This window comes from Haemaphysalis longicornis, unplaced genomic scaffold, assembly GCF_048455015.1.
Source record: "Haemaphysalis longicornis isolate Haplotype H1 unplaced genomic scaffold, Haemaphysalis longicornis Haplotype H1 scaffold_6, whole genome shotgun sequence".
Lineage (NCBI taxonomy): Eukaryota > Metazoa > Arthropoda > Arachnida > Ixodida > Ixodidae > Haemaphysalis > Haemaphysalis longicornis.
The window spans coordinates 52,974,063-53,001,165 of NW_027526407.1; the positions used below are offsets into that span (position 1 = coordinate 52,974,063).

Genomic DNA, 27,103 nt, shown 5'->3' on the forward strand with positions numbered 1-27,103 from the left:
CGCTTTTTATATTACTCCATTTCGCTGCGTCCGCCCAGCTCACTCGCTCACGTGAGCGTAACCTCTTTCTTCTGAGGCTTCTCTTGCAGCAGCTGCCGTCTCTGGAGTTTGGCGCGTTGTTCTTCGATAGGGTCCTTGCCCTTTGTGCAGCTGTCAGATAATCCAGTGGCGGAAAATTGCTCTCCCTCGGGAGCTGGTGTTTTGTCAACCTGTCGGCGCTTCCATTATCGCTTGCGCACTCCGTAGGGGACGTTGTATTTCGCCTTGCATGGTCGGTCTCTGCTCGGGTGGCCGTCCCCGCATAGCTTACATTTTCGGGAACCGCGATGGTCTTCTTTGGGGTTCGCCATCCCGCAGGCCAGGCACGTCTTGATTGTGGGGCTCGTGCACACGCCCTTGCGGTTTCCCACTCGGCCGCACTGCTGGCAAACGTCGAACTGTTTACTCTTGAGATATCAAGGTATCCGTGTGACACCTTGGGTCCGTTGAACGCCGCGATCACGGTGGTCGTGCTGCCGATCCTCTTTTCGGGCACTGCTGGTGGTTTCCGCCCGTGGACGATGTTTGCATCTAGCTTGTCGGAGCTCGCGTCGACGGTGATGCCTCTGATGGAAGCATTTATGGCGTCGTGAGAGGCCCTACGATATGCGGTGACTTCGTAAGGTATGCCATGATTATAGATTTTGTGAATTCTAGCATACCTTGCATCGTTGTCTTCGTTCGGTGCACTAAAGAACATGATGTTCTGTAGCGTGTTCGGGGAGATGGTGTCAGCGGTGCTTTCCTCGCCCGTGACCTTGGCCGCGGCGAGTGTAGCCGCGCCGACGGTGGTGGTGCCGGTCTTGACGATGTCCAGTCCCCCTCTGGGCATAACAACTATCTTGCTCTCTTCCAGCAGCATGGCTGGCACGCAGTGCTGCCCTGATGACCGAGACTCTGACGTTCTTGTTGAATTTAGATTTCGGCCTTGCTTGATTCTCGCCGGGTCCGTCGGAGTTGCCGCTGCCGGGGGTCCGCTGGCGCAGCCTCGACACGCGCTCTTCCACGAGCGTTCATCCGGCTTCGTTGTAGTATTTCCCTGGTGGTAGATGTTCTCCTTGAACTTGAATGCGCATTTTGTTGTCCACCAACGTTGTTGTCAGAGCGGACTCCTCTATCTCGGAACTGACCATCGGCCACTGGTGAGTAGTAGGGTAGACGGCGGCCGGTGCGAGGGTCTTAGGCCTAGCGCCAGCGAACAACGCGTTGGCCTAGCAGACCTTCGTACGGTGGCGGTGGAATTACTTTCAAAATGCGGCAAAAAGCATACCTGTGGTTCATCCGACATCGGTCGATGCCTCTTTAATTTACGGACACACTGGTGCAGAAAAAGCTTTGGTTCGAGGCAATTAGCACTGCGTTGTCTGTCAGCAATGACGCAGCATATGTGAACAATTCTGCTGAAATCCTTCGCTAGAAGCCACGTTTCTAGGAACAATATCAGAACTGTAATATGTGACGTGCGGATGTTGATACCGGCCGCTGACTGCGTGCCACCGACGTGCGTACCACTACGCGGGAAAAGTACCCATGCTGACCCTCTGCGCCCGGTGGAGGCGTCACCTATGCGAGTGGGGCGCACAACGACCAGCCATCCGCGAGTTCCCCGAATGAGTACCCCGTTGTGCCTTCCCTCCACGCACTGGCGGAGGTTATAACAAGGTTCGCACGCCCTCCGATCGCTCTCCCGCCACCCGCCGTTGTCTGAGACGCCGTAGGAAACAGCTGAAAGCATTCCCGCATACCGGCCAAGATTGATACGACGGTCATTCCTCCTACCCATGTACTCAGACCAGCGAGCCCGTAGCAGCACCTTGAATGCACCCCAAGACACTGCAGCGTGTGTGGACACCACCTCGCCCCAGAACAAGAGACCCGGCTTTCCCGGGTCAACAGGGCAAGAGCATCCCGGGCACCCCGGCCCCACAACAAGAGGCCCCGTCCACAAGGCCCAGCGCCAGCTGCCTTCTTGATGGCCTCCTAAGAGTTCCACCATCTTCGCGGGTGAGCGCGCCGGACCAGTCAAACTTTATTTTTAATTAAAATATTTCTTTAACTAAACCCCTCGACATCGTGTGGACTAGCCGACTATGGTAGCGTGACGCTATCCCCCTTTCGGGGGCGTCATAGATACATCAATGCAGAACGGCTTAAATGCCGAATACCTCTGAAGGCCCATGCTACCCTACTATGCACTATACACAGCACACCTTCAAAGTCGGCTACGTACTATGCACAAATGCATTGCTGTGGAAACATTTTTTCTTGGGAAGTATAGGCGGTTTTGTATGGAAATATGAAGGGCCTACGGCCTTTTAATATTAACGTTTTCGTATGCTGCCAAGGCGTGCACTTCAAGCGTTACAGACAGACATGAAGTTTTCCTGGTTAAGAAAACATAGGAATTAAACAAGCTGACGTGCGGCTGGGCATTCCGGGGCTGCACAGCAAGCGGCGGACGCCCCACTGCGGGCAACTGCAGCTGGCTCTGGGTGTCGTCTGGGGGGACCTAGACGGCCACGCCCTAGTTTACACGGATTGCTGGGTGCGGCAGCTGCAGGGGTCAGCCGCAGCGGCCGCCATACTGGGAGAGGCCACCCGACAGGCGCGGCTGTCCTATGCCTCTTCTTCGGCCATGGCTGAGCTGGTGGGGTCGGACTGGGTCTGGACCTGCTGCTGGAGATGGAGCCCTTGCCCGAGTGCTGCGCCCTGCTGTGCGACTCCCGAGACGCCCTGAAGACGCCTGGTGCGTCTTCAGGACGGAGACTTGCACTCTCTGTTGGTGCGGGGCATCCGGGAGGAGGCGGCACAGCTGGCGGACCGGGGCTCTCAACTGTGCCTGCAGTGGGTCCCCGCCCACATTGGTCTGGATGGCAACGAGTGGGCGGACGAGCTTGCCGCCGGGGCACACGCACTGCCTCCGTCGGACATGGTGGCCCAGGCGGCAGCGGACGACGCCCGCCTGCTCATCCAGCGACACATCCGGACCAGGCATCCGGACCCACGGCTGCGTGTCGAAGGGGGCCTGCCGCCTGTGCAAGCCTCACGCCTGCCTCGACGACTGCGTTCGGCCATCCTGGGCCTCCGCGTGGGGGACGTGTGGACGGCGGAGCGGAAGCACCGTCTGGGGCGGGCGACCAGCCCCGCCTGCACTCACTGCCGAGCGCCCGTGCAGTCCCTGCGGCACGTACTATACGAGTGCCCCAAGTTTGCGGCAGGGCGGGCAGAGCTGCTGGCCGTGCTTCACGGAGTGCGGCCACTTGAGGAGCTGCTTTGTCCCGCGGGCAGTGCTAGGGAGCGAGACAAAGTGCTCGAGGCCCTGGGTACATACCTGCGGGCCTTGGGGCTGCACAGAGCACTCCACTACAACTCTGCCTAACTGCCCAGATTGTGGTGGAGTGCTGCTGCTGAAGCAGCTTCGGTATTTGTGTGTGCGTGTGTGTGTGTCCCGTTTTACATGTGTGCTAAACATTCTCCTTTGTAGAGTCATGTGTTGTCTATATCTGTAGTGTTTCTCTGTCATGTTAATTTTGAAAATGTGTAACTCCTTTTTTTCTTATTCCTTTCTTTTCTCTTTTGTGTTTTATATTTACCCTTCTGTGTGTTATATTCATTGTAATGTCAACCTTCTCCCCTATCCTCCTATTCCTATGCATTCTTTTCTCCCTATCCCCCCATACACCAGCAGGCGTTCCAGTGTCCGCCCCGTAAGCGAGACAATTTACGCCTGTTGGTGGATCTTCCTTTTCCTAAGAGCAATAAATACGTACATACATACATTAAACATGGGCATAAATAAATATATAGATACATATTACATAGATATACATAGGCATAGATGGCTAGCTATGTCTAAACATAGATAGCCCTAGATATCAACATAGGCATAAGAATCATGGAAAACAAAAATTTAAATTCTGCGCACTTGAAATTCCTGTGGTACTACTCCTCGATACGCAAACAGAACACCCTACACGAGCATATATAGGCATCATCTGCGAGCCGAAGCCCAAGATCACACCAAAAATGGGCCACAAGGAAACTTTCAGGGGACTTACATGCCTTGAAGGGGAAAGCCTTGCGAACTATTGTGATGGGTATCTTTTAAACACGTGTCCACCCATCAAACATGCCACCATGATGTTTTACTGTGCTTAATCTATATTAGTCCACCATAATGAATTTTATTCCACCTTAATCTATCTTAATCAACCTTCCTCCCACCCTATTATTTTTTACTATCAATAATCAATTCATCTCAATTCACTTTAATCTGTATGAATACACCTTCATCCTAGCGAAATCCCACCTTACTAATCGTTACTGGTAAACATAATTTGATAATTAATGAATTTGGCAATCATTAATCGTAAATTACACAGGGTTGGCATGCTTTGGTTCACTTCTGTGCTTGCTTGGATTTTTGTACCATGTGTGTCGACGCCGGGGTCATTCAAGGTCGCCTTCCAACGAGACAAATAAGCCTGTACATTGAAGGCGGCCATAAAGACACAATACAAGGTTTGGTTAATTAGAAAATTCCTTCGTCCCGAATAAAAATGATAGAAATTTTATTGCAAACTTCGAAGAAGACAATCAAGATATTAAAGAAGGCGCAAAGCAGTGGCAACACCCTGCCCACTTTCCGGCCGCTTTTCTATGATGTCACAGGGACTTTTTATGTGCGATTGGAGGTGGCTGACCCAAGACACTGCAAAAGACGTGACTGGGAAATTGTTGTAGGGCCTCTAGTCCCGTTTGATCTCAGTACTTGAATACTAACGATCAGCTAACGCACACATAAAAATGTTCTGGTGCCGGTTTATGACACGTCACCCCTGCCGATATTGCGTCATTATGGCGCAAAATATCAACGTTTTTCGGTTTTCGATGTTTCTTGCGTTTGTTCGGTTAAAAAGCGTCTGTCGTAGCTGGAATGGACTTGAGTGAGCTACCAAAGCCTAAATCTTGCAAAAACAACGACATTGAATTTTTTCTCCATGGCCCCTTTAATAGACGCGGATTTACTCACCCTGGCCGCTGGAGACTTGCGATGCACGTCAGTAGAAATATCAGGAAGATGAGTGAGTAGCGAGATGCTTTTTCAGCCGCTCATTGGTGTCGTAGCCCCTCTTACATGTATAGCAATTGAATTTCCAGTCTTTCGGGTGACTCTCGTTCCTGTGTTTCCGCAGCGAGCTTGGGTGCCCGAATTTCTCCGGGCAAAGGGGGCACTTGATATTCCTAGATATAGACATAGACATAGATAGACCTAGAATACACAGACAAATCATATCATAGAAAACTTAAATTATAAGTACTTAATATTTAAAATTTGCTTGCTGCTAATAATTCTGAAGACCGAAACATAACACATAGATTTCAAACACTGCGCATTTAAAATTTGTTTGCTTCTAATTTTCAAGACCAAAATAGAACACACTACACGATTATTAAAGTCATCAGCTGCGAGCCCATGCCGTGGGTCACACATCAACTAGGTCGGAAGAAAGTTTCTCGGGGTACTTATGTCTGCTTACATGTCTAGAAGGTGCAAGCCTTGCGTACTATTCTGATGAGTATCTTTTCAATGCACGTCCACCCATCAACACATCCGCCATGTTGTTTTGCCAAGCTTAGTCTATATTATACCATCATAATGAATTTTAATTCACCGTAATCTATCTTAATCAACCTTCCTCCCACCCTATTATTACTGTGAATCATCAATACATGTTAATTTTATTTTGATTCGTATAAATCCCCCTTCTCCCAGCTAAATCCCACCTTACTGTCAAGGATTAATTGATCATTAATAAATTTGGCAATCATTAATCGTCAATTACACGAAGCTGGTATGCTTGTGTTCGCTTCTGTCCTTGATTGGCTTTTGTACTGTCCGTGTCGACGAGGGTTTAAATAAAGCTCACCTTCCAACGAGACAAAAAAACCTGTACCTTAAAGGGGGCCATCAAGGTAAAATGCAACTTTTGGTTAAATAGGAAAACTCGTTTGTCCCTAATAACAATGATGCCTCTTTTATTGCAAACCTTTAACAAATATCCACTATGTTAAAGAAAACATAAAGCAGTGGCGACTCCTCACCCTTTGTTATGACGTCATAACAAAGATCCTGTTATGATCCTCTGACGTCATAACTTTGTTATGACGTCACAGGATCTTTCAATGTGCGATTGGTGACCGCCGACTCAAGTCACCGCCAAAAAACACGACTGGGACATTGTAGCGAGGCTTCCAGTTCCGTTTGATTTCATCACTTGAATACAAACGCTCAGTTAACACACCCATGAAAATTCTTTTCGGGGTCGGCTTATAGCACGTCACTCCTGCCAATATTGGGTCACTATGGCGCGAAATCTCAACGTTTTTCAACGTTTCTTGCATTTCTTCGGTTAAAAATCACCTGTCCTAGCTACAATGGCTCAGAGTGAGCTATCAAAGTCTAAATCTTTCAAAAACAACAACGTTGTATTTTGTCTTCATGGCCCCTTTAATATAGCCAGAATCCACTCACCAGGGTCGCTCTCGAGACCCATGACGACCGTCAGCAACAACACTATCGATATGCTTTCTCAGCTGCTCACTAATGTCGTCGCCACTCTCACATATGTCGCAATACCATTTCCAGTTATTCGGGTGACTCTCGTTCCTGTGTTTACGCAGCGAGTTTGGGTGCCAGAATTTCTCTTTGCAAAAGGGGCACTTGAAGGGGCGCTGTCCTCTGTGCCTCCGAATATGCTCGTCGAGCTTGTCTTGAGCAGAGCAACTCTTCCCGCACTGTGAAAAATAAAACAAATGCCACTTGACATATTTGCGAGAACGTTCTCGAGAGCATACAATGCAGAGAGGAACCATGCGCTTGAGCAAGACTAATTGAGCAAGCTAAGGGTTGGCGTTATACCATTATTTTGTGAGCAGGATTTCACGCCTATTATGCAAAAAATACGTGCTCTATTTCAGCTATTCTATGCTCTCTCCTGTTTCTTTTCCTTCGCTGCACTTTAGGTATTGTGTGTTTTCATTTTTTCGCAACAGCTCTCTTGGATGCTGGGTTGTGTACGTATCAGGCAATTGCTATACCTACATCATGAATGCTGGAAACGTGCACCGCGCGTCTCGCATATGGCCCGAGGGGAAGTATTATGCGGCCCCGGCACGACGTTAGACCCCCTCCCCTTCTCTCTTCCTACCTGAAGGCTGACGTGGTAGTTTTAAGCTCAAATGGGGTTAAACAGGAACAAAGAAAGATCGCTTCCAGATGGCATTGCCCCCCCCCCTCCATCTTCAGACTTATCCAGGTAATGTCTTCCCTCCCTTTCTTTCACCCGTCCAAAGAATCTCCCCCCTCTAACGATTTGCCGCCCCACCCTTGCCGAGTCCGCTTCATGCAACTCGTCCCTCCACCTCGAAAGGTTGCCGGCCCCTGATCATTGCAAATTTTATTCCTTGCTTAGCCTGACGAGCTCTAAAAGGTCTTTATACTGCGAATTTTCAAGACCAAGCTTTCTTAAAAATTGGCAGCGTATCTTCTCACGTCGGTGCCAATGTTGTCGAAAGACGATACTTTTCTGCCAACTCTGCCGCGTGAATGCCTCTCTTCTCTTTCACACCCACCTCTACCGCTCTCCCCTCCCGTCTCGCTTCTCCCACGATAAGAACAGCGGAGGCTTGCTCAAGTCAATTCAATTTTCCCACGTTCCGCTGCTCATAGCCCGGGAGCACCGCGCATCTATTTGCAGTTGACAGAACACCGCCCGGAAGCAGTTATGTGTTCATAGTTTGCCTCAAATATGGCTAATGACTTCTTTTTGGTCACCGATATTGACAAGTATAAAGTACGATACAAGGTTTAGTGGTTTGTAAATGTTTTGTCTGTTTAGGCTTATTGCTTCAGATTTCTTTTATATATCGGCAAGTAGGCTGAATCGAGGAATAGACTGACAAACCAAAATTTTCGGCTTTTAGTAGCGCAACAAAGGCTTTCTTCTTTAAAGCTGTTTGTTTAGGAGAGCCTGGTCAGCTTTTTTCTAGTTTTCCAACACCTTATGCCTTTTTTTGTCAGTTTCGACTTTTTATGTAAAACTTGAAATAAATCTTATGAAGCTATCGATCAATCAAACAAACAATTTTAGCGTTCTTGGCAGGGTGTTGACACGTGGGTAAAACACACGAGTAGTTGCATTTTGCTTTGCATGATTCCTCCTCAGATCGGTTAGTAGCACTCTGTCGATTGACTTATACGTTCTCGGCCTACTAGAGCACAAGGATGGGCACCCGACAGTTTTTCTCCTTAACTGCACAACGGATTCCAGGTCCATCTGACTTCGCATCATTCCAGACGAGGCACATTCCGCAAACCACCTGAATGCCTAACTGCACCTGGGTATTACTAGTGTGGCTCCTTGTTCGGTGCACTAGTTCTGACGTCTGTTTTTGACGTACTACTTGAATTAGGTCTGACGTCGTCTGAGTGACTTACCCGGACTGACACTTATCCTAAACTGAACATCGCCCAAATATGTTTATTTATTTTCAATACTGTGAGCCCTTCCGGGCTGTTACAGGGTGGGAATACAATGCAAGGTTCACACAAACAATGCATTCAAATTTTGCACAAAAGCGTCAACCGTATTGTTGATAGGAAATACACATGGGTTTAAGTTGTTCCAGTCAACAATTGTTTTGACAATGAAGGAGTGTTTAAAGACATCCACTCTAGGCACGTAAGGCATCATGGCATAAGCGAAACTCTTCCAGGAGGCTTTAAGTACAAACTGGGGCTCAAGTTTAGCTCATTGTTAAAAAGTTGATATAAAAACTTAAGGCGTGCAATTTTCCTACGCACAGCAATGTGGTAAGACCAGCCAACCCAATCATAGTGGTTATTGAGTGTGTTTTATCGTAGTCAGAAAAAATAAACCTGACCGCCATTCGCTGAATTCGTTCTAATCTATCTATTATGTATTGCTGATGTGGGTCCCAAATTATACTAGCGTACTCTAGATTTGGACGAACAAAAGTGGTGTATGCTTTAAGTTTAATATCTTATTTAATATCTCAATAAGAAGTGACCCTGACTGACCGGACTGGGTGCACTCTGTAAATAGGACCTCACGACTGAAACAGTTTCTATTGTGAGATTTAGGACCTTAGTCCCCATCCCTACTTTCCACAGGACCTCGTGGACTCTCGTTTACGAAATGATTCGAACACTCATCATACGCTATATGTCGTTCCGAGATAGGTACAGTCGTTTACAGGCTTAGCTAGAGCAACGCTTTAGCCACTTATCGTCTCCTCCTACTTTGGTGTAATATAGTTTAGTCACAATTGTAGAATTTCTGTCAAGTTTAAGGGGCTCTTGAGTTCTCCACACTTGTTCGAACAGTTTTTGTTTGGAGCATTCGAGTTATTCAGCGCTAAAGGGAAATGTGATGCTCCAGCTAATCCCGTGGACGACTGTATTAGCCAAGCACTCCCGGTGGGACGCAGTAAGTTAATTAAATTGGTTGATATGCCGCGCCCGACCCAATACCACCCTTAAAAGATACCAGACCACCCTTATTTACGGAAGAAATGGGTAGAATTGATCCAAGAGAAGGTTTTTTAACTTGAAGTAAATCACGCGGCCTTGCAAAATTTTGGCACTCCTGGGGCACGTACCTATAGACATGGACAAAACAAAATATTGTTTGTGCCAAATACAGCAAAACAATGAAGAATAGACATACATATACTTCTTGCATGCGTACCACTACAATATTCCCAAGCTGTACCACTAAGGTAACATCCCGTAAACAGTAAATAAAAGTACCATGAGAGGTGCATTCTACGTTATCCTGCGCGTGATTTGAGTGTTTTTTTTTCTAGTTGTAGCAACGTGGAATATCTCTAATTTTGACCCGAACGGTACGTCTCCTGGACATCTGCAATGTCGATTGCTTACATCTTCTGGATATCTGCAGCACGTAACGTGGTTTGCTGGGTAGAGTGTTGGCGCTTTAATCCGGTGTTTTACCCTTTAGTCTCGAAGGCAGAACAGGGAGGGTGCTTTAGCAGTTACTCAAAACAATACAATGAGTGTTCCAAGCAAGCCAGTAGATGGCAGTGGGCGCGTACGGGGAGTGGCTGGGTTGTATCACCACAGGGAAACGGAATTTCCCCACGCACATATTCGAAAGTGGGCTGGATACAGCTAAATAACTTTCATATCTAATTAATTGTAGTTCGCCCAGGGGATGTATCCATTCACCTGTCGGAGAATGGAGCTTTGTTCCAGAGATTGTTATTGAACGCCCTGCTATTGCAGAGCCACGTCAACCATAGCTGTCCCAATGGACTGCTTATGGCGACGTGCTTGGTTCTGTTCCGCCATTCTCGAACCCTATCTTTTGAAACAAGTGTAAAGACAATTACCGCAATACGAGATGGTGCTCCTTCGGAGGTTATTTAAAAACGCATTTGTAGCATCGCAACAACCGCTTCCAACAAATAAGCATCCCAAAAAACTAAGTATCCCAACAACTAAGTTTATTATGAAACATTGACACACGCGGTGTTTGAAAAGTTTGTAAGAGCAGTGTTATCAATGAAAACTTCGCTTTTGAGTCGCCATTTGAGTCGCGCAGGCTGACAATAATGGCTTCTTAAAAAAAACACGAAGACAAATTGCAAGTTTGGCTTGAAAAAGAGTGCTCTGTCCCACAGAGTTTCATACACACATATACTAGAGGGAAATCTGACGCCACTGGCTAAAAGAGCCGCGCTTCAGCGAGCGTTCCGTCATGTCACGAGCAGGCAAGTTCCACTTCTCCTTGGAATAACTCACGAACAGGCTGAAAAGTTGTGTGTGACTTCAAAAAAAGCAACAATTTTGTTGTAAAAAGGTTATTTTATGTAGTGAATTATAAAAATAAAGTGCAAACAAGGTTAATTTGTCAAGAAATATTTAAAAGCGTTATGCTGAACGAGCAACGAAAATGTTACAATCGCGTTTGAATTTCGCTTCAAGTTCAAAAAGAAGCCATGTGCCTAGCCAAGCCAAGTGGGCGAGGACCGTCACTCCCTGCTATGGCAGTACCCACGGCGGTACGTGGCTACAGCGACAAATTTCTCTGCTACACATACATATATATATATATATATATATATATATATATATATATATATATATATATATATATATATATATATATATATATATATATATATATATATATATATATATATATATATGTATATATATATATATATATATATATATATTGCCGCGAACCATACATTGGGTTTGTTTATTTGTGTTTTGCTTTTACCGCCCGGCTGCGCCGGCCTGTGTTATCTCTGCGCCAAGGGAGCGCGTGTTCCATTCTTTCTTTCTGTGCCGCATGTGTTATCTGTTGTGATAGGGAGAGCATTCCGATCTAACGTGAACAGCCCAGAATAATCTTCTTGGATCTACTATGTTCTCGATGCGAATCGACGTTTCGAGAACCACGCGCGCCAAAAGATAAAAAGCCTGCAGTGCGGACGCCGGGGCATTCGATTCTGCGACGCTCGCTGACGCAAGTCACTTTGTTGACCGCTGCTTCGCCGCCTCTGTATTCTTTTGAGTTGTTAGGGGAGCACAAGTTCGCTCCAATAAACTTGTTTCTCCTGCAAGACAACTGCGTCGTCCTTGGCTTCGTGACATCTGGTGGAGGTGCGGGGTACGCACCCTTCATGCCCACTGCAACCTCGGGAAGCCGCCAAGCCAGTCCAACAAGAGCCAGCCTCCGCCTGCAAGATTTTCCACCCGAGTTCGGTTTGATGCCAGAAGGGCCCAAGAGAAGGAACGCTGCAACCAACACCATGGTACAAGAAACAACGTCGCCAATCATGCTGCAGCAGCCCCGGGAACCGCCATCGTTCCGGGGAGCCCCCGCTGAAGATCCAGAGGAATGGTTGGAGAAGCTGGAGCGCGTGCGGATCTTCAACAGGTGGGACGATGAAGAAACCTTCCGGCATGTTTTCTTTTACTTGGAGGATGCAGCCCGAACTTGGTTTGAAAACCACGAGAGCGCCTTGACCGACTGGACGCAATTCAAAAGCGAGTTCCTTAAGACCTTCACGACCGTGGTGAGAAAAGAACGAGCTGCGATTTTACTGGAAACTCGAACGCAACACCCGAACGAAGGAGTCGTAATCTTCGTCGAGGAAATGAAGCGACTTTTCCGCCGTGCGGACCCAGGAATGACGGAAGAAAAGAAACTACGGTTTCTGATGCGAGGTGTGAAGCAAGAGCTCTTCGCGTGCCTTGTTCGCAACCCCCCCAAGACCGTGTCCGAATTCGCGTCTGAGGCCGCCGCGATGGAGAAGACGCTCGAAATCCGAACGAGGCAGTACGACCGCCCAATCAATGCGCTGGTTTCGGAGACGCTTGGTGCCAGCGCTATCAACTCCGACTCACTACGCGACACTATCCGCGAAATAGTGAGGGAGGAGCTGCGGAAACTGCTCCCGACGCCGCCGCAACCACAAGTCGCTTCTCTTACCGACGTCATTAGAGAAGAAGTGCAGCAAGCGCTGGGAACTTCAACGACGCCAGTAGCACCTCGTGAGCCGCAAGCCATGACCTACGCGGCTGCTGTACATCGCCCTCGCCCACCTGCACCCTATCGTCACGAGGCTCCGTACCGTCGTCCCCTCTCGCCGGCCCGACCACCTGCGGCGCAACCCCCTGCCCCAAGGAAGACCGACGTGTGGCGAACGTCCGACAATCGTCCGCTGTGCTACCACTGCGGAGAGGCCGACCACGTCTACCGTCGCTGCCCCTACAGGAGGCTCGGTTTGCGAGGGTTCTCCGTCGACGCACCCCGCCCCCGAACTGGCCAGCGCCCATCGGAGATCGAAGAGTACCTGTCCAACACCAGCCGTCGACCAACCCGTTTCAACCGTTCGCCGTCACCCTACCCGTCTCAGTCACCAAACCGCCGCAGCACTGCTGACTTCTCACGTGGAAGGTCCCCCAGCCCACGCGGGGGAAACTAAAAGCAGCAACTTCTGGAGGTAAAGTTGCACGATCGTGGAAAAATGAAAACCCTCCAACGACGCAACGACTCGCGGAAGACAGTGACTCACAACATGCCCTCATCCCGACGACCCGACCCAGACCTGACGAGACTCCCGTACACGACAACAGCTATACGCCGCGACGCGTACCCGACCTGACCGAGACGTCCGTTGAGAAGACGACGAAAATGACGATGCACAGTGCCCGACCATCAACACGTACAAGCAGAGATACGACGCCCCGACGAACCCGGAACTCGAGGACGACTGCATCTGACGTCAAGGTGTCCATCGACGGCTTTGACGTAGTCGCCCTCGTAGACACGGGAGCTGACTATTCGGTAATGAGCGGACCATTTGCGTCTAAACTGAAGAAAGTTATGACCAGATGGGACGGTCCGCACATACGCACAGCAGGAGGCCACCTCGTGACGCCAAGTGGAACGTGCACATCGCGCGTCACCATAGACGGCACAACGTACCCTGCGGCGTTCGTCGTTCTGCCTAACTGCTCCCGCGACGTGATTCTCGGAATGGACTTTTTGACGGACAACGGCGCAATAATTGATCTGCAGACCAAGTCGATAACATTTTCCTCCAATCACTCCACGACGCCGCAGCCGAACCCCGATCACCGTGCTGCTGTCAGGATCGCCGACGATCACATCACCCTGCCACCCCGCGCAAGCTTGATGATCGCCGTCTACTGTGAGGATGCTGCTTCTGACATCGACGCTATCGTAGAGAGTGATCGAAGGTTGCTTCTCGACCGCGGTGTCTCCGTCGCAAGAGGCATTGCGCACTTTAAGCAACGCCAATCTCACGTTTTGGTCACTAATTTCACCGAAGAGTACCAGCATTTAAACAAGGGAGCTGCAATTGCGTTCCTCGAAGAAACGCAAGAAGCAAGTGATGTGATCGCAGTCGCCGACTTTGAACGCACACCCGTAGAAACATTCAAGCTCCCGCAGCCATTCGACGTGAATCCGGCGCTACCGCAAGAACAACGGAAAAAATTATTGGCTTTGCTGCGTCGCTATAGCGAATGTTTTTCGTCGAGCGCAAAACTACGTCAGACCCCTCTAGCGAAGCACCGAATAATAACCGAAGATGGAGCCCGACCTACCCGACAATCACCGTACCGCGTCTCTTCACACGAACGGGAAGCCATCCGGACTCAAGTCGACGACATGCTGAGCGATGACATTATACAGCCATCAAAAAGCCCCTGGGCTGCGCCCGTCGTACTCGTAAAGAAAAAAGACGGCACATTAAGGTTTTGCGTTGACTACCGGCGACTGAACAAAATCACGAAAAAGGACGTGTACCCCCTCCCCCGAATCGACGACGCCCTCGACCACCTCTGCCACGCGAAGTACTTCTCATCGATGGACCTGAAGACCGGCTACTGGCAAATTGAAGTGGACGAGAGAGACCGAGAGAAGACTGCATTTATAACCCCAGACGGCCTATACGAGTTCAAGGTGATGCCGTTTGGGCTGTGCACAGCACCAGCGACGTTTCAAAGAGTCATGGACACTGTGCTAGCTGGCCTTAAGTGGCACACCTGCCTCGTATACCTCGACGACGTAGTGGTATTCGCCCGGACTTTCGACGAACACCTTGCAAGGTTGGAGTCTGTACTCGAGGCCATTCGTACGTCGGGGTTGACGCTGAAGCCTGAAAAGTGCCGTTTCGCATACGGGGAACTCAAGTTCTTGGGCCACGTCGTCAACGCCGCGGGAGTCCTACCTGACCCGGCAAAAACTTCAGCCATTGCGAACTTCCCAAGGCCGAAAGACAAGAAGGGCGTGCGGAGATTTCTCGGGCTGTGCGCATACTACCGGCGCTTCGTCGCAAACTTCGCACGCATTGCAGAGCCACTCACGCGCTTGACGAAAGATAGCACCCCTTTCAGCTGGGAAAACGACCAAGAAAAAGCATTCGGCGAGCTGCAAAAACGCCTGCAAAGCCCGCCCGTGCTCGCCCATTTCGACGGAAATGCCGAAACGGAAATGCATACGGACGCCAGCGATATAGGCTTGGGTGCTGTCCTTGTCCAAAAGCAAAGCGGCTGCGAAAGGGTAATCGCCTATGCTAGCCGTGGTCTGTCGAAGGAGGAGAAAAACTATTCTGCCTCTGAGAAAGAGTGCCTAGCTATTATATGGGCGATTTCAAAATTTCGCCCATACGTGTATGGAAGGCCATTCAAGGTTGTAACAGACCACCATGCGCTGTGTTGGCTCGCCAATTTGAAGGACCCCTCTGGCCGTCTTGGGCGGTGGAGCTTGCGCCTGCAGGAGTTCGACGTTACAGTCGTTTATAAATCCGGCAGGAAACACTCCGACGCCGACTGCCTGTCCCGCGCCCCCGTCGACCCACCACCACAAGACTCTGATGAAGACAGCGCGTTCTTCGGGATCGTGACGGAGAGCGACCTAGCCGCCCAGCAGCGTGCCGACCCCGACTTACGCGTCATAATCGAGTACCTCGAGGGATGCAACGTTGCCGTTCCTAGGAGCTTCAAACGCAGCTTACCAGCATTCAGCCTGAGAAACTCCGTCCTTGTGAAGAAGAATTTCCGCCCCGGAACAAGAGCGAATTACCTTCTCGTCATCCCCGCGGACCTTCGGGACGAAATTTTGGAAGCGTGCCACGACGACCCGTCTTCCGGACATCTGGGCACAGCCCGCACTATTGGAAAAATCAAGGCGAGGTACTACTGGCCCGGCCTTACCTCTGACGTCACCCACTACGTCCGCAGCTGCCGTGACTGCCAGCGACGAAAAACGCCGCCGACAAGACCCGCCGGACTTCTGCAACCGATCGCCGTCCCATCGAGACCATTTCAACAGATTGGAATGGACCTTTTAGGCCCGTTCCCTACGTCACGATCACAGAACAAGTGGATTGTCGTAGCGACAGACTACATGACGCGCTACGCAGAGACCGCCGCTCTTCCGAGGGGGACTGCACAAGAAGTGGCGAAGTTCTTTATAAGCCAAGTTGTGCTGCGACATGGAGCCCCGGAAGTCCTAATCACAGACCGCGGAACGGCATTTACTGCGGAGCTGATGCAAGGAGTATTACGCTACAGCAACACGGATCACCGAAGAACGACGGCGTACCACCCCCAAACGAACGGACTAACAGAACGTCTGAACAAGACAATCGCAGATATGCTGTCAATGTACGTTGACGTTGAACATAAGACTTGGGACGAAGTGCTCCCGTATGTCACGTTTGCGTACAACACGGCTATCCAGGAGACGACACAGCTGACGCCGTTCGAGCTTGTCTACGGTAGGAGGCCGACTACGATGCTCGACGCCATGCTTCCGCACGTAGAAGACGACGACCTCAACGCCGACGTCCACGGATATCTTCAACGTGCGGAGGAGGCCCGCCAGCTCGCTCGAGTTCGTATAACGGACCAGCAGCTGGTGGATGCGGGCCGCTACAACCTCCGACGCCGAGACGCCGAGTACCAACCAGGGGATCGTGTGTGGGTTTGGACTCCCATCCGACGACGCGGACTCAGTGAGAAGCTCCTGCGACGGTATTTCGGACCCTACCAGATTCTACGACGTGTTGGCCAACTTACCTACGAAGTGATCCCCGATGGTGACTCCGGCACATCACGACGACGCACGCGGCCTGAAGTCGTCCACGTGGTTCGCTTAAAACCTTTCTACGGACGATGACGAACTTTTATTTTCATTTGTTCGGACTGTCGCTTATGTTAGCATCGGGTCGATGCACTCTTAGAGGGGGGGTAATGCCGCGAACCATACATTGGGTTTGTTTATTTGTGTTTTGCTTTTACCGCCCGGCTGCGCCGGCCTGTGTTATCTCTGCGCCAAGGGAGCGCGTGTTCCATTCTTTCTTTCTGTGCCGCATGTGTTATCTGTTGTGATAGGGAGAGCATTCCGATCTAACGTGAACAGCCCAGAATAATCTTCTTGGATCTACTATGTTCTCGATGCGAATCGACGTTTCGAGAACCACGCGCGCCAAAAGATAAAAAGCCTGCAGTGCGGACGCCGGGGCATTCGATTCTGCGACGCTCGCTGACGCAAGTCACTTTGTTGACCGCTGCTTCGCCGCCTCTGTATTCTTTTGAGTTGTTAGGGGAGCACAAGTTCGCTCCAATAAACTTGTTTCTCCTGCAAGACAACTGCGTCGTCCTTGGCTTCGTGACAATATATATGCAAGCATATGCTCTGTTATAACAATAATACCAACTTTATCGCAAACTTCAATTGTAGTGGGGCCTTTGGTTCCGTTTGGTTCTCACCACTTCATTGATAACGTACAGTTCACACTCATAGATATGTTTTTAGTGAGTCTTTTCCATGTTCGGTCTCGGAATCTCCGCAAACTCCTCGGGCGGGAAGCACTCCGGCATTCGTCTTATCTTTTGTATATATTGCTATGGAGTGGCGAATCCTCGGACTACCCTTGCACGGTCCGCGGATAGTGCGAGACTGTAAAATGAAGAGCCCCACTATCCCACTGTTTTATAGCACTGTTGATGTCCTGCAGTGCGAAATTTGAAGTTTTTTATTACTTTTTCTTTTGGTTCTAGTTGAGAATTGCATTTCGGGGCTGGAATACCGTGAGTGAGTTACCAAAGACTAGTTGTTTAAAACTGACCAAGGTAGTATTTCGTATTCATGGCACTTTTAGGTACATGTGGCCCTCATATTTTGTCCAGCCATAAATTCCATTTATACGTCTGCTGGGTGTCCCCCATGGACGAATAGACGTTTGCAGTGAGCCCGGAATATTCCCCTTTGTGCCCTCCCGATCGCAAGTGTTAATTATGTAACTTCCGTAGCTTCTTTTGTCACCTCTAGATTAGTTCAATCTCGCAGGTCAGAGGCTTGGTAAACAAAAAAAATGCGGTACGCCACTGTCCGAAAACCTTGAAACTTTAAGCCAAGAAGCGTCGAAGTACATCCAGAAAACTTCAAGTAACCAGAGAAAAACAGTACCCGACAAGTGAAGGAGTTGTCTGTGGGATTGTAGGTGGAGTTGCGCTGATCGAAAGCAATACCCTTTTGGTCATGCACATCTTGCTTGGAGCTGTGACCGGTATCTTCAGGTACGGAAAGTCTGGGCTTCTTTCCATGCAGTGCTGAAATAAAAAATATCTCAGCGTTTATAAACAACCTCAGAATATATTTCAACAATTCAAACATCTATTGGCTTGTGCAACATGTTCTTAAATTGAACACTTACCTGGTATGTGAAGAGAAAATTGGAACGTATCTGCATACTTAGCTTCTAAATTCGTCTAAAGCTGATAGCATTCTGCCGCCTGTGTGATGTACAGGTCTCTCTTCTCTCTACCGCACGCCGCTCATTCACTACTCCAGTTTCAGTCATTCCACGATTAATGCAATTGAGATTTCCACAGTTAAAGCAGGACGTTGGGCTAGTTGACTCTTTCCTTATTGCATCTCACTAGAGGAAAAACGTGACGAGGACGACGAAGAAAAAGCACAGAGGAGGCTCGCTGAGGGGGCCACCCCGCGACCTTCACTAATGTTGCTCATGGACTCTCCGTATGCATGACTTTCCTCAAAAAGGGTTAATCCTATGCTTAAAACATTTTATTCTTTGATACTCGTGTGCGGGAGATAAGGCTTGTTTGGTGGTCTGGCCAGTATGGATTAACCCTCCATTAATCCTGATAAGTTAGCTAAAGTTAGCTGAGAAGTTAGCTAAACTGACATTGGCTTTACCTATTGCAGAGGTGCTTCCCACATTCGCATGCGTGTTGCTATCCCGTTATCGCCAATACCTATTGACCCAACACATGTCTGATAACGTGCTCCACACTTCTCCTGAACTCGAAGATCTCAGGTTCTGCTGGAAAAGAAGTCTCTTTCAAACTCTCTCGTGCGAAGTATCGCTGACCTCTTTTGCCACGAAATTGAATCTAATGAACACTTTTTTCCTTTTTTGCTGCCGATTTCCTAATTATCTAAGTAGGTTGCTGGAGGCACTGCGATGGCTTGGACTGCCATTAACTCTACCGGTGCTTTTATCGTTTGGGGGCACAAAGCTAGGCCACTGCTATAAGGATGTTTGTCCCGCCATCCATTCATTCATTTTGGAGACAGCTAGTCTGCCAAGCTAGAAGTATTCCGATCAGGCTTACTTTAATTTTATTTTATCCCATCTCTTTCTTTTTCCCCTTTCTCTCTTGACTGTGCACACTAAATATTTTCTTCTGATCTATTTTATCTCATATAATTCGTTTTCATAAAAAAACAAACTGTTCTTGCCAAATCCCCCAAAGTGGGTATGCGTATTTTTGATAAGCCACACCACCACCACCATCTGACCGACCACGCAAGTGGGGCCCTAGGTGCGTCCCATTGCTTAATGGCAAAATGTCACTTAGAAGAGAGCGGAGTGGGTCACGTAACAAACACGTGTTAAGGACATATTACTAGAGATTAAGAAGAAGAAATGGACGTGGGCAGGGCATGTAATGCGAAGGCAAGATAACCGCTGGTCATTAAGGGTAACAGAGTGGATCCTCAGACCAGGCAAGCGCTGCAAGGGGCAGCAGAAAGTTCGATGGGCAGATGAGATTAAAAAGTTTGCGGGGATAAATAGGTCACATTTGGCACAGGACCGAGGTAATTGGATAATAATGGGAGAGGCCTTTGCCCTGCAGTGGGCGTAGATAGGCTGATGATGATGATGATGATGTCACTTAGAAAAAAACAGCGCCAAAAACGATACGACAGGGAGTAACGACAAACACTGTGCTGTTACTCCCTGTCGTATCGTTTTTGCGCTGTTTTTTCAAAGTGGCATCATGCACCTACTAGCCCGTCTCAGTTCACTTGTGGCAAAATGTGTTAGGGTATGAAAGTGACCGAACCCGACAGGAGATTAACGATGCCTGTGATATCTACAGCGAAGGAGCAAACAATGGACTCTCGTATTAAGGCCCTGGACCCGCATCTTCAGCGTCCTTTACCATTAGGCTCCCACGGATTGATGCAACCACTCTTTGCCTTATCTGGCTGGGAGTCGCCTTCACAAATGCTTACTCGTATTTGATCGGAATGGCAGACAGTGAGGCGCGTGAAATCTGTGACACACCGGAGGCATGCATACGCTATGCTCTCTGCGAGTGTCCACATTTTTCATCGCCAAGAAGGCAACTCTCCTCAACTTCATGGACGCTGGATTCTCGGCGGCCGTTCTCTGGCGAGAAGAACCTGGACCACTGGCCTTCTTCGTATTGTACCCACAAGGGGGCAAAAGTGCTCCTGGGCTACCAAAAACAACCAACCTGCACAGAAGACTATTCAGAAAAGACTACTCTATATGAAGTCAATGAACTCTATCATATAGAGTACCGAAACGCTGGCCCCACCTCTTTACGCTCTGTCCTTACCTTCCCCTTCTTTTACTACTTTCATCTTTTTTTTCTCATTGCTCTCTTTCCCCGCGTGTAGGATTGTAAACTAGGCCACAGCCGGGTTGACATTCCTGCCTTTCCTTTACCTATGTTCCTTATTTCCTTCAGACAACTGTGTGAGCACGCCTGCCATAGCTCCCACAGAAAAGCAGTTATGCTTTTTACGAGGGCGCATGCCTGATACATAGCTTAGCAGGTGTGCAGTGGTGAGTAGACCATTTGAAGGACTCTAGTAGAAGTGACGGGAAAAGGTGTTGTTTATGTTATCTTTTTATGTCTCATGACCGTCAAGTAAAATTTCAGTTTACATCTAGCTGTAGCATCCTGTGTGCTTAGTCGTAGTCCTCATTCTTTTTTTGCCAATGAAATGCAGTGAGAGTTTCTCTGTTTACGCTCACACGGCTCGCGACCTATCTGGTAGTTCTTTTTCACGTATTTTCTTTCCTGATTCGTTGTTTTCTTCATTTGACTGCGGAAAAATAAATCCATCCTGTCCTGTTAGTAAAACGAACGCTGCTACTCTCGGCTGTGTACTGATATCTGTTGCCTCAGACATGCCCGAGGTTTTTTTTGTACCTGCATAATGTGGACACGTATGTACTCTTAACAGAAAGGCTTGTAAAAAAGGTTGTAACGGGTTGTATTTAATAACTCCTCACGAACTATACTAACCCACAGAACGCTACGTAGGTACTGCCAGTTGGTATGGACCGAAATGTTGTCACTACTCCAGACCGTCCACTTAGTAACTGCTTCTGTTTGATACTAACATTCATTGATACTAACACAATTCTGACTTATTGAATGTAATAACTACATCACTTTTCCTACTCCAGCTGACGATAAAATGTTTTTTTCAAATCCGTATGCTGACTGAAATAAGCTGACGACTTCTGGGTCCGACCTCCGTCGTGAAGAACGTGCTGCTGTGTCCTCGGGTACGACCTCGTAGTTAACGTCTGACAGATGGCGAAGAACACGACCAGGTCCAAAGTATCACCGAAGCAGCTTCTCCGAAAGTCCTCGGCGGAGAATCGGCGTCTAAACCCACACAAGGTCGCCTGCTCGATACTCGACGTTACTGCGCCCCTTGTTGTACTTCTCTCGATCGATTTCTTGTTGGTGTTGAATACGGACGCGTGCGAGCTGGCGTCTTCCTCCGCCCATTTGGTAAAAGCCTAGGCATCGGAGCTGGTCACGTTGTTTTCACCAAAGGCAACTTTCATATAAAGTCGTTACAATATGCATAGTTCTAAAATATTCGCTCAAATGTGTCATTTCTGAGAAAAGCCGAAGGACCCATCAGAGAACTTTCCGCTCCTGGCTATAAAAGCAAGAGTAGATGTGTTTCTACGGTAATTAGGTTACATTCGCTCTCCCCGTGCATCCCGTTGATTTTCTTGTTGAGTCTATTTGTCCTCTAAGTGTGGTAAGTGCGAGTTGTATTATATCTGTGTCGTGATGCGCTGCCCACACTCTTACTTTAGGGTATTCACAAGCGCACTCTCTTTTTAGTTAACACACCTTTTAAATGTGTGTGCCATGGGTCAACATTTTTACACCCTTCTCTGCCCAAAAGTGTGTCAAAAAGCTTAGGGTGTACACACTAGATTAAGGACGCGCTTGTTACTAGATTATACATGGCCAGTTAGTAAATGCAAGTACATAAGGGCACTTTTACTCACTAGGACATTCATGCTGAAGGTAGTCATGTGCACTACCTGCTTCGGTTAGTCAACTTACGAATGCTACACTTACTACTACCCGTTAGTAAGTACCTAGTGGATGATGTGACAAGTAACAGGTTAGTGTTCTGTTAGTAAATGCCACAACCTTTTTTGAGAGTGTGGAACATGCCAGCGGTTCCACCAGATTGGATACGGTTTTGCCTATATATACTTCACGTTAAATCTTTGTGTCAACTTTTGGCTGGCGGTTGACTGGAGTGACAGACGGACAAACAGAGAGACAGACAGAAAAAATGTAGACATTTTTAGACTTTTAGACAGAATAAAGCAACAAGGTTTCCCCAGACCTAAGGTTTCCTAGATCTAAGTTTTCCCCAGTTCATCGCTAGCTTATCCTCCGAATATCCTCGAGGAAAGCTGCCCGTGACATGTCGCAAATCGACGAGCTGCTGACACGTCTCAATACGTCGTATTTCTCCGAGTATCATCACAGAGGCATGTAGAAAATATTGTTACGAGGCAATAAAAATGTTCTTGCATTATTCTCGAGAAAAACTGCTGGGTCGCCACTAGCACACACAAATGATTATGTAAGAAACTCGTCTCGCCATCTTCTTTTCCTGGAACCCCTCAAAATCTTTTTTTTCGAACTATGACAGGTCCCCTCCTCCACTAACCACATAGTTTGCTGCTGCTTCTTTTCTGTGCGCCTTGGTGAACTCGAAATCGAATCGAACTCGTAATCCAACTCCAATGGCTATCTCGAAACAGTAAATAAAATACACCCTTCTCCACCTCTGTCGTCGGACAGCGTTACCGACCATAAGGCAGTCTGTGACGCTTCCTTTAACGCCGTGAAAAACTATGAAAATCAACTGGCACCCCCCATGCCCACGCTTCGAACCGTCCGTATACTGCGTCAGCTACATCAATATAAAAATAAACACCACAAAGCTAAACAGCAAGCTGCCTGTGGTCTTAGTAATTTAGGTATTTCAACTCAACAACTCCTCCCTCCCGCCGCCCCTGCACAATGCTGAATAGTCTGAATATCAGCAAGTAGGCGAGGTACCCGGCAGCACCATCATGGTTAAAAGTAACAAATCACTAAAGATTCTCCTGCCTTCTACACTCTCAGTACGATGCGACTCCGCGCAAATTTTTTGGCGTCTGAAAAACCGGTCCTAAAGACTTCATGAGTGCTCTTCATCGCTGTCAAAGTAGTTTCCCGACAGAGAAAACACACACGGAAACGCGTCGTTCCCGCGCGTATTGGCACTTTACGGCTGTGCTGGCGAAATAGAGGAAAATTTTGCTTACGCGTATCTGGGACGCTCTCACTCAACTGGTGTTTCCCACGTGGTTCTATCGTATCCGTAGTTCCGTCAGACATTGTATTTAGCACCTTTGGCATGTGAGGTGTAGGCGTTTTACCGTTGACACTGGTCACTGCCCGTGCTCCACCTTGTTCAGTCGTTTGCTTAGTTCCGTGAGGCATTGTCATTGGCACCTCACCAGAAGCTGCCTGGAACGAGGCGGCTCTTAGCCTCCCCGCCACCCTCATTTCCCCTTCCCTTTTGAAAGGAAATAAAGTATTATCTCTCTCTCTCTCTCTCGGCTTGGAAGCTGTAGGTGTTTCAACCTTGACACTGGTGTCCGACCGTGCTCCACCTTGTTCAGTCGTTTGCTTAGTTCCGTGAGGCATTGTCATTGGCACCTTCGGCTTGGAAGCTGTAGGTGTTTCACCCTTGACACTGGTCTCCGACCGTGCTCCACCTTGTTCAGTCGTTTGCTTAGTTCCCTGAGGCATTGTCATTGGCACCTTCGGCTTGGAAGCTGTAGGTGTTTCAACCTTGACACTGGTCTCCGACCGTGCTCCACCTTGTTCAGTCGTTTGCTTAGTTCCCTGAGGCATTGTCATTGGCACCTTCGGCTTGGAAGCTGTAGGTGTTTCAACCTTGACACTGGTCTCCGACCGTGCTCCACCTTGTTCAGTCGTTTGCTTAGTTCCCTGAGGCATTGTCATTGGCACCTTCGGCTTGGAAGCTGTAGGTGTTTCAACCTTGACACTGGTCTCCGACCGCGCTCCACCTTGTTCAGTCGTTAGCTTAGTTCCGTGAGGCATTGTCATTGGCACCTTCGGCTTGGAAACTGTAGGTGTTTCACACTTGACACTGGTCTCCGACCGTGCTCCACCTTGTTCAGTCGTTTGCTTAGTTCCCTGAGGCATTGTCATTGGCACCTTCGGCTTGGAAGCTGTAGGTGTTTCAACCTTCACACTGGTCTCCGACCGTGCTCCACCTTGTTCAGTCGTTTGCTTAGTTCCCTGAGGCATTGTCATGGGCACCTTCGGCTTGGAAGCTGTAGGTGTTTCAACCTTGACACTGGTCTCCGACCGTGGCCCACCTTGCTCAGTCGTTTGCTTAGTTCCCTGAGGCATTGTCATTGGCACCTTCGGCTTGGAAGCTGTAGGTGTTTCAACCTTGACACTGGTCTCCAACCGTGGCCCACCTTGCTCAGTCGTTTGCTTAGTTCCGTCAGCCATTGTCATTTCAACCTCTGGCATAGGAGCTGTACCTCTTTCAACCTTGACACTGGTCTCCAACCATGGCCCACCTTGTTCAGTCGTTTGCTTAGTTCTGTCAGGCGTCGTGATTGGCACCTCCGGCATGGCAGTTGTAGGCGTTTCACCCTTGACACTGGTCTCCGACCGTTCTCCACCTTGTTCAGTCTTTTGCTTAGTTCCCTGAGGCATTGTCATTGGCACCTTCGGCTTGGAAGCTGTAGGTGTTTCAACCTTGACACTGGTCTCCGACCGTGCTCCACCTTGTTCAGTCGCTTCCTTAGTTCCCTGAGGCATTGTCCTTGGCACCTTCGGCTTGGAAACTGTAGGTTTTTCAACCTTGACACTGGTCTCCGACCGTGCTCCACCTTGTTCAGTCGTTTGCTTAGTTCCCTGAGGCATTGTCATTGGCACCTTCGGCTTGGAAGCTGTAGGTGTTTCAACCTTGACACTGGTCTCCGACCATGCTCCACCTTGTTCAGTCGTTTGCTTAGTTCCCTGAGGCATTGTCATTGGCCCCTTCGGCTTGGAAGCTGTAGGTGTTTCAACCTTGACACTGGTCTCCGACCGTGCTCCACCTTGTTCAGTCGTTTGCTTAGTTCCCTGAGGCATTGTCATTGGCACTTTCGGCTTGGAAGCTGTAGGTGTTTCAACCTTGACACTGGTCTCCGACCGTGGCCCACATTGCTCAGTCGTTTGCTTAGTTCCGTCAGCCATTGTCATTTCAACCTCCGGCATAGGAGCTGTAGCTCTTTCAACCTTGACACTGGTCTCCAACCATGGCCCACCTTGTTCAGTCGTTTGCTTAGTTCTGTCAGGCGTCGTGATTGGCACCTCCGGCATGGCAGTTGTAGGCGTTTCACCCTTGACACTGGTCTCCGACCGTGCTCCACCTTGTTCAAGCGTTTGCTTAGTTCCGTAAGGCATTGTCATTGGCACTATCGGCTTGGGAGGTGCAGGTGCTTTCACTTTGACACTGGTGTCCAACTGTGGTACCGCGATATTGGCGGTGCTAGTCGAAGGCCGCGCAGGACTAATTAGCAGCCGAACATATTTCGCATTTTCTTCACACACGGCTTCCATTTCTTTCGCTATGTGACAGGCTTGTTCCCAAGAGGCTTCCTTGTCAGGCATCGCCAAGAGGCGATCTCGAATGCTTTTGTTTCGAAGACCAACGATAAGCCTGTCCCGCAAGGCATCCTGTAGAAAACCGCCGAACTCGCAATGGACAGCTATTTGCCTCATTGCGATGATGAAATCCGTAATGGTCTCGCTTGGATGCTGCTTTCGTTTGTTGAACCGGTACCTTGCAGACACTACGGAACACCTCAGGCTGTAAAAATTTTTTAGTGCGCTTGAAACCTCTTCGAAGGATGCTTGACGGGGCGTCTTCGGAAAAAGCAGGGTCTGAAGCTTGGAGTAGACTTCCTCGGGGAGTGCAATCAAGAAGACAGCTCGCTTCTGGTCGCCCGTGATGTCGTTAGCCTCGGCGTACGTCTCGAAGCGCTCTAGAAACACATCGAAATTTCCGCCATCGGGGTTGAATTCAGGAAGCTTGCCGTGGGTAGCGGCCATATCATTGCAGCGCCGAGACTGCTCTCGGCGGTCCTATTGTTACCGCTCAGAATTCAAGAGCGGGTGAGCGTGACGCACCCTATCTCTGCTGCGGTGAGAGGTTGTGTAAAACTTGGCCGCGTATCTGCTCCTTTCGTTGCAAATGTCGACGCATGATGATAGTCGACTGGCGCCCCTGCGAAGTAAATGCCTCCCTTATCTTTTCCACTCACTACTCATGCTCTTCCTCTCCCGTCTCGTTCCTTCCAAGATGACACGCTAGAGGTTTGCTCAAGTCAGTTAAAATTCACCGCGTTCCACTGCTCCAAACCGGGTGCCTCGATGCCAGCGCTGCCGTACTGCGGAGACGCGCGTGAATCGAGGCGCCCTACTACAACGTTTATAGAACCACGTTGCCCCACTCAACGAGCCTTCCCAGCGGAACGCGAAACCTATCGAGTGGATCATTTGTTGCTGTGGCCGTTCGATTTTTTAGAATTGCGCTAGGTAGCGCGGGCAACAGCAGGCTGCACTTGATGTAGTATTTCATTTGCTATCGCAAAAACCAAGCTTCCGTGAATTTTTAATAAAACAATGCTCCAAATATCACTTATGTGTTGATTGTTTGCCTTATATTTGCGTAATCTCATGTTCTTGTTCAACACTGTTGACAAGTATTAAAATTAAAAACGGACGTAGACGTTAAGATTTTGCTGTGAGTATATAAGATTATATAAGCAT

At 48.8% G+C, this 27,103-nt stretch overlaps 1 protein-coding gene across 3 annotated transcripts in view; it reads right to left on the bottom strand.

Annotated features, from left to right (window-relative positions):
* Positions 1 to 27,103, bottom strand: part of LOC144142677 (uncharacterized) — a 65,550-nt gene that overhangs the window by 15,837 nt on the left and 22,610 nt on the right. For all 3 annotated transcript variants that reach the window (XR_013317029.1, XM_077674336.1, XM_077674335.1), the window contains 3 exons: positions 18,105 to 18,247; positions 6,575 to 6,837; positions 5,072 to 5,283 (listed from right to left, as the gene is read on the bottom strand). Coding sequence is in view for 2 of the 3 variants with exons in the window: in XM_077674336.1 (XP_077530462.1) it covers positions 5,112 to 5,283; positions 6,575 to 6,837; positions 18,105 to 18,247 (578 nt within the window). In the remaining variant the exon portion in view is untranslated. The remainder of the gene's footprint in view (positions 1 to 5,071; positions 5,284 to 6,574; positions 6,838 to 18,104; positions 18,248 to 27,103) is intronic.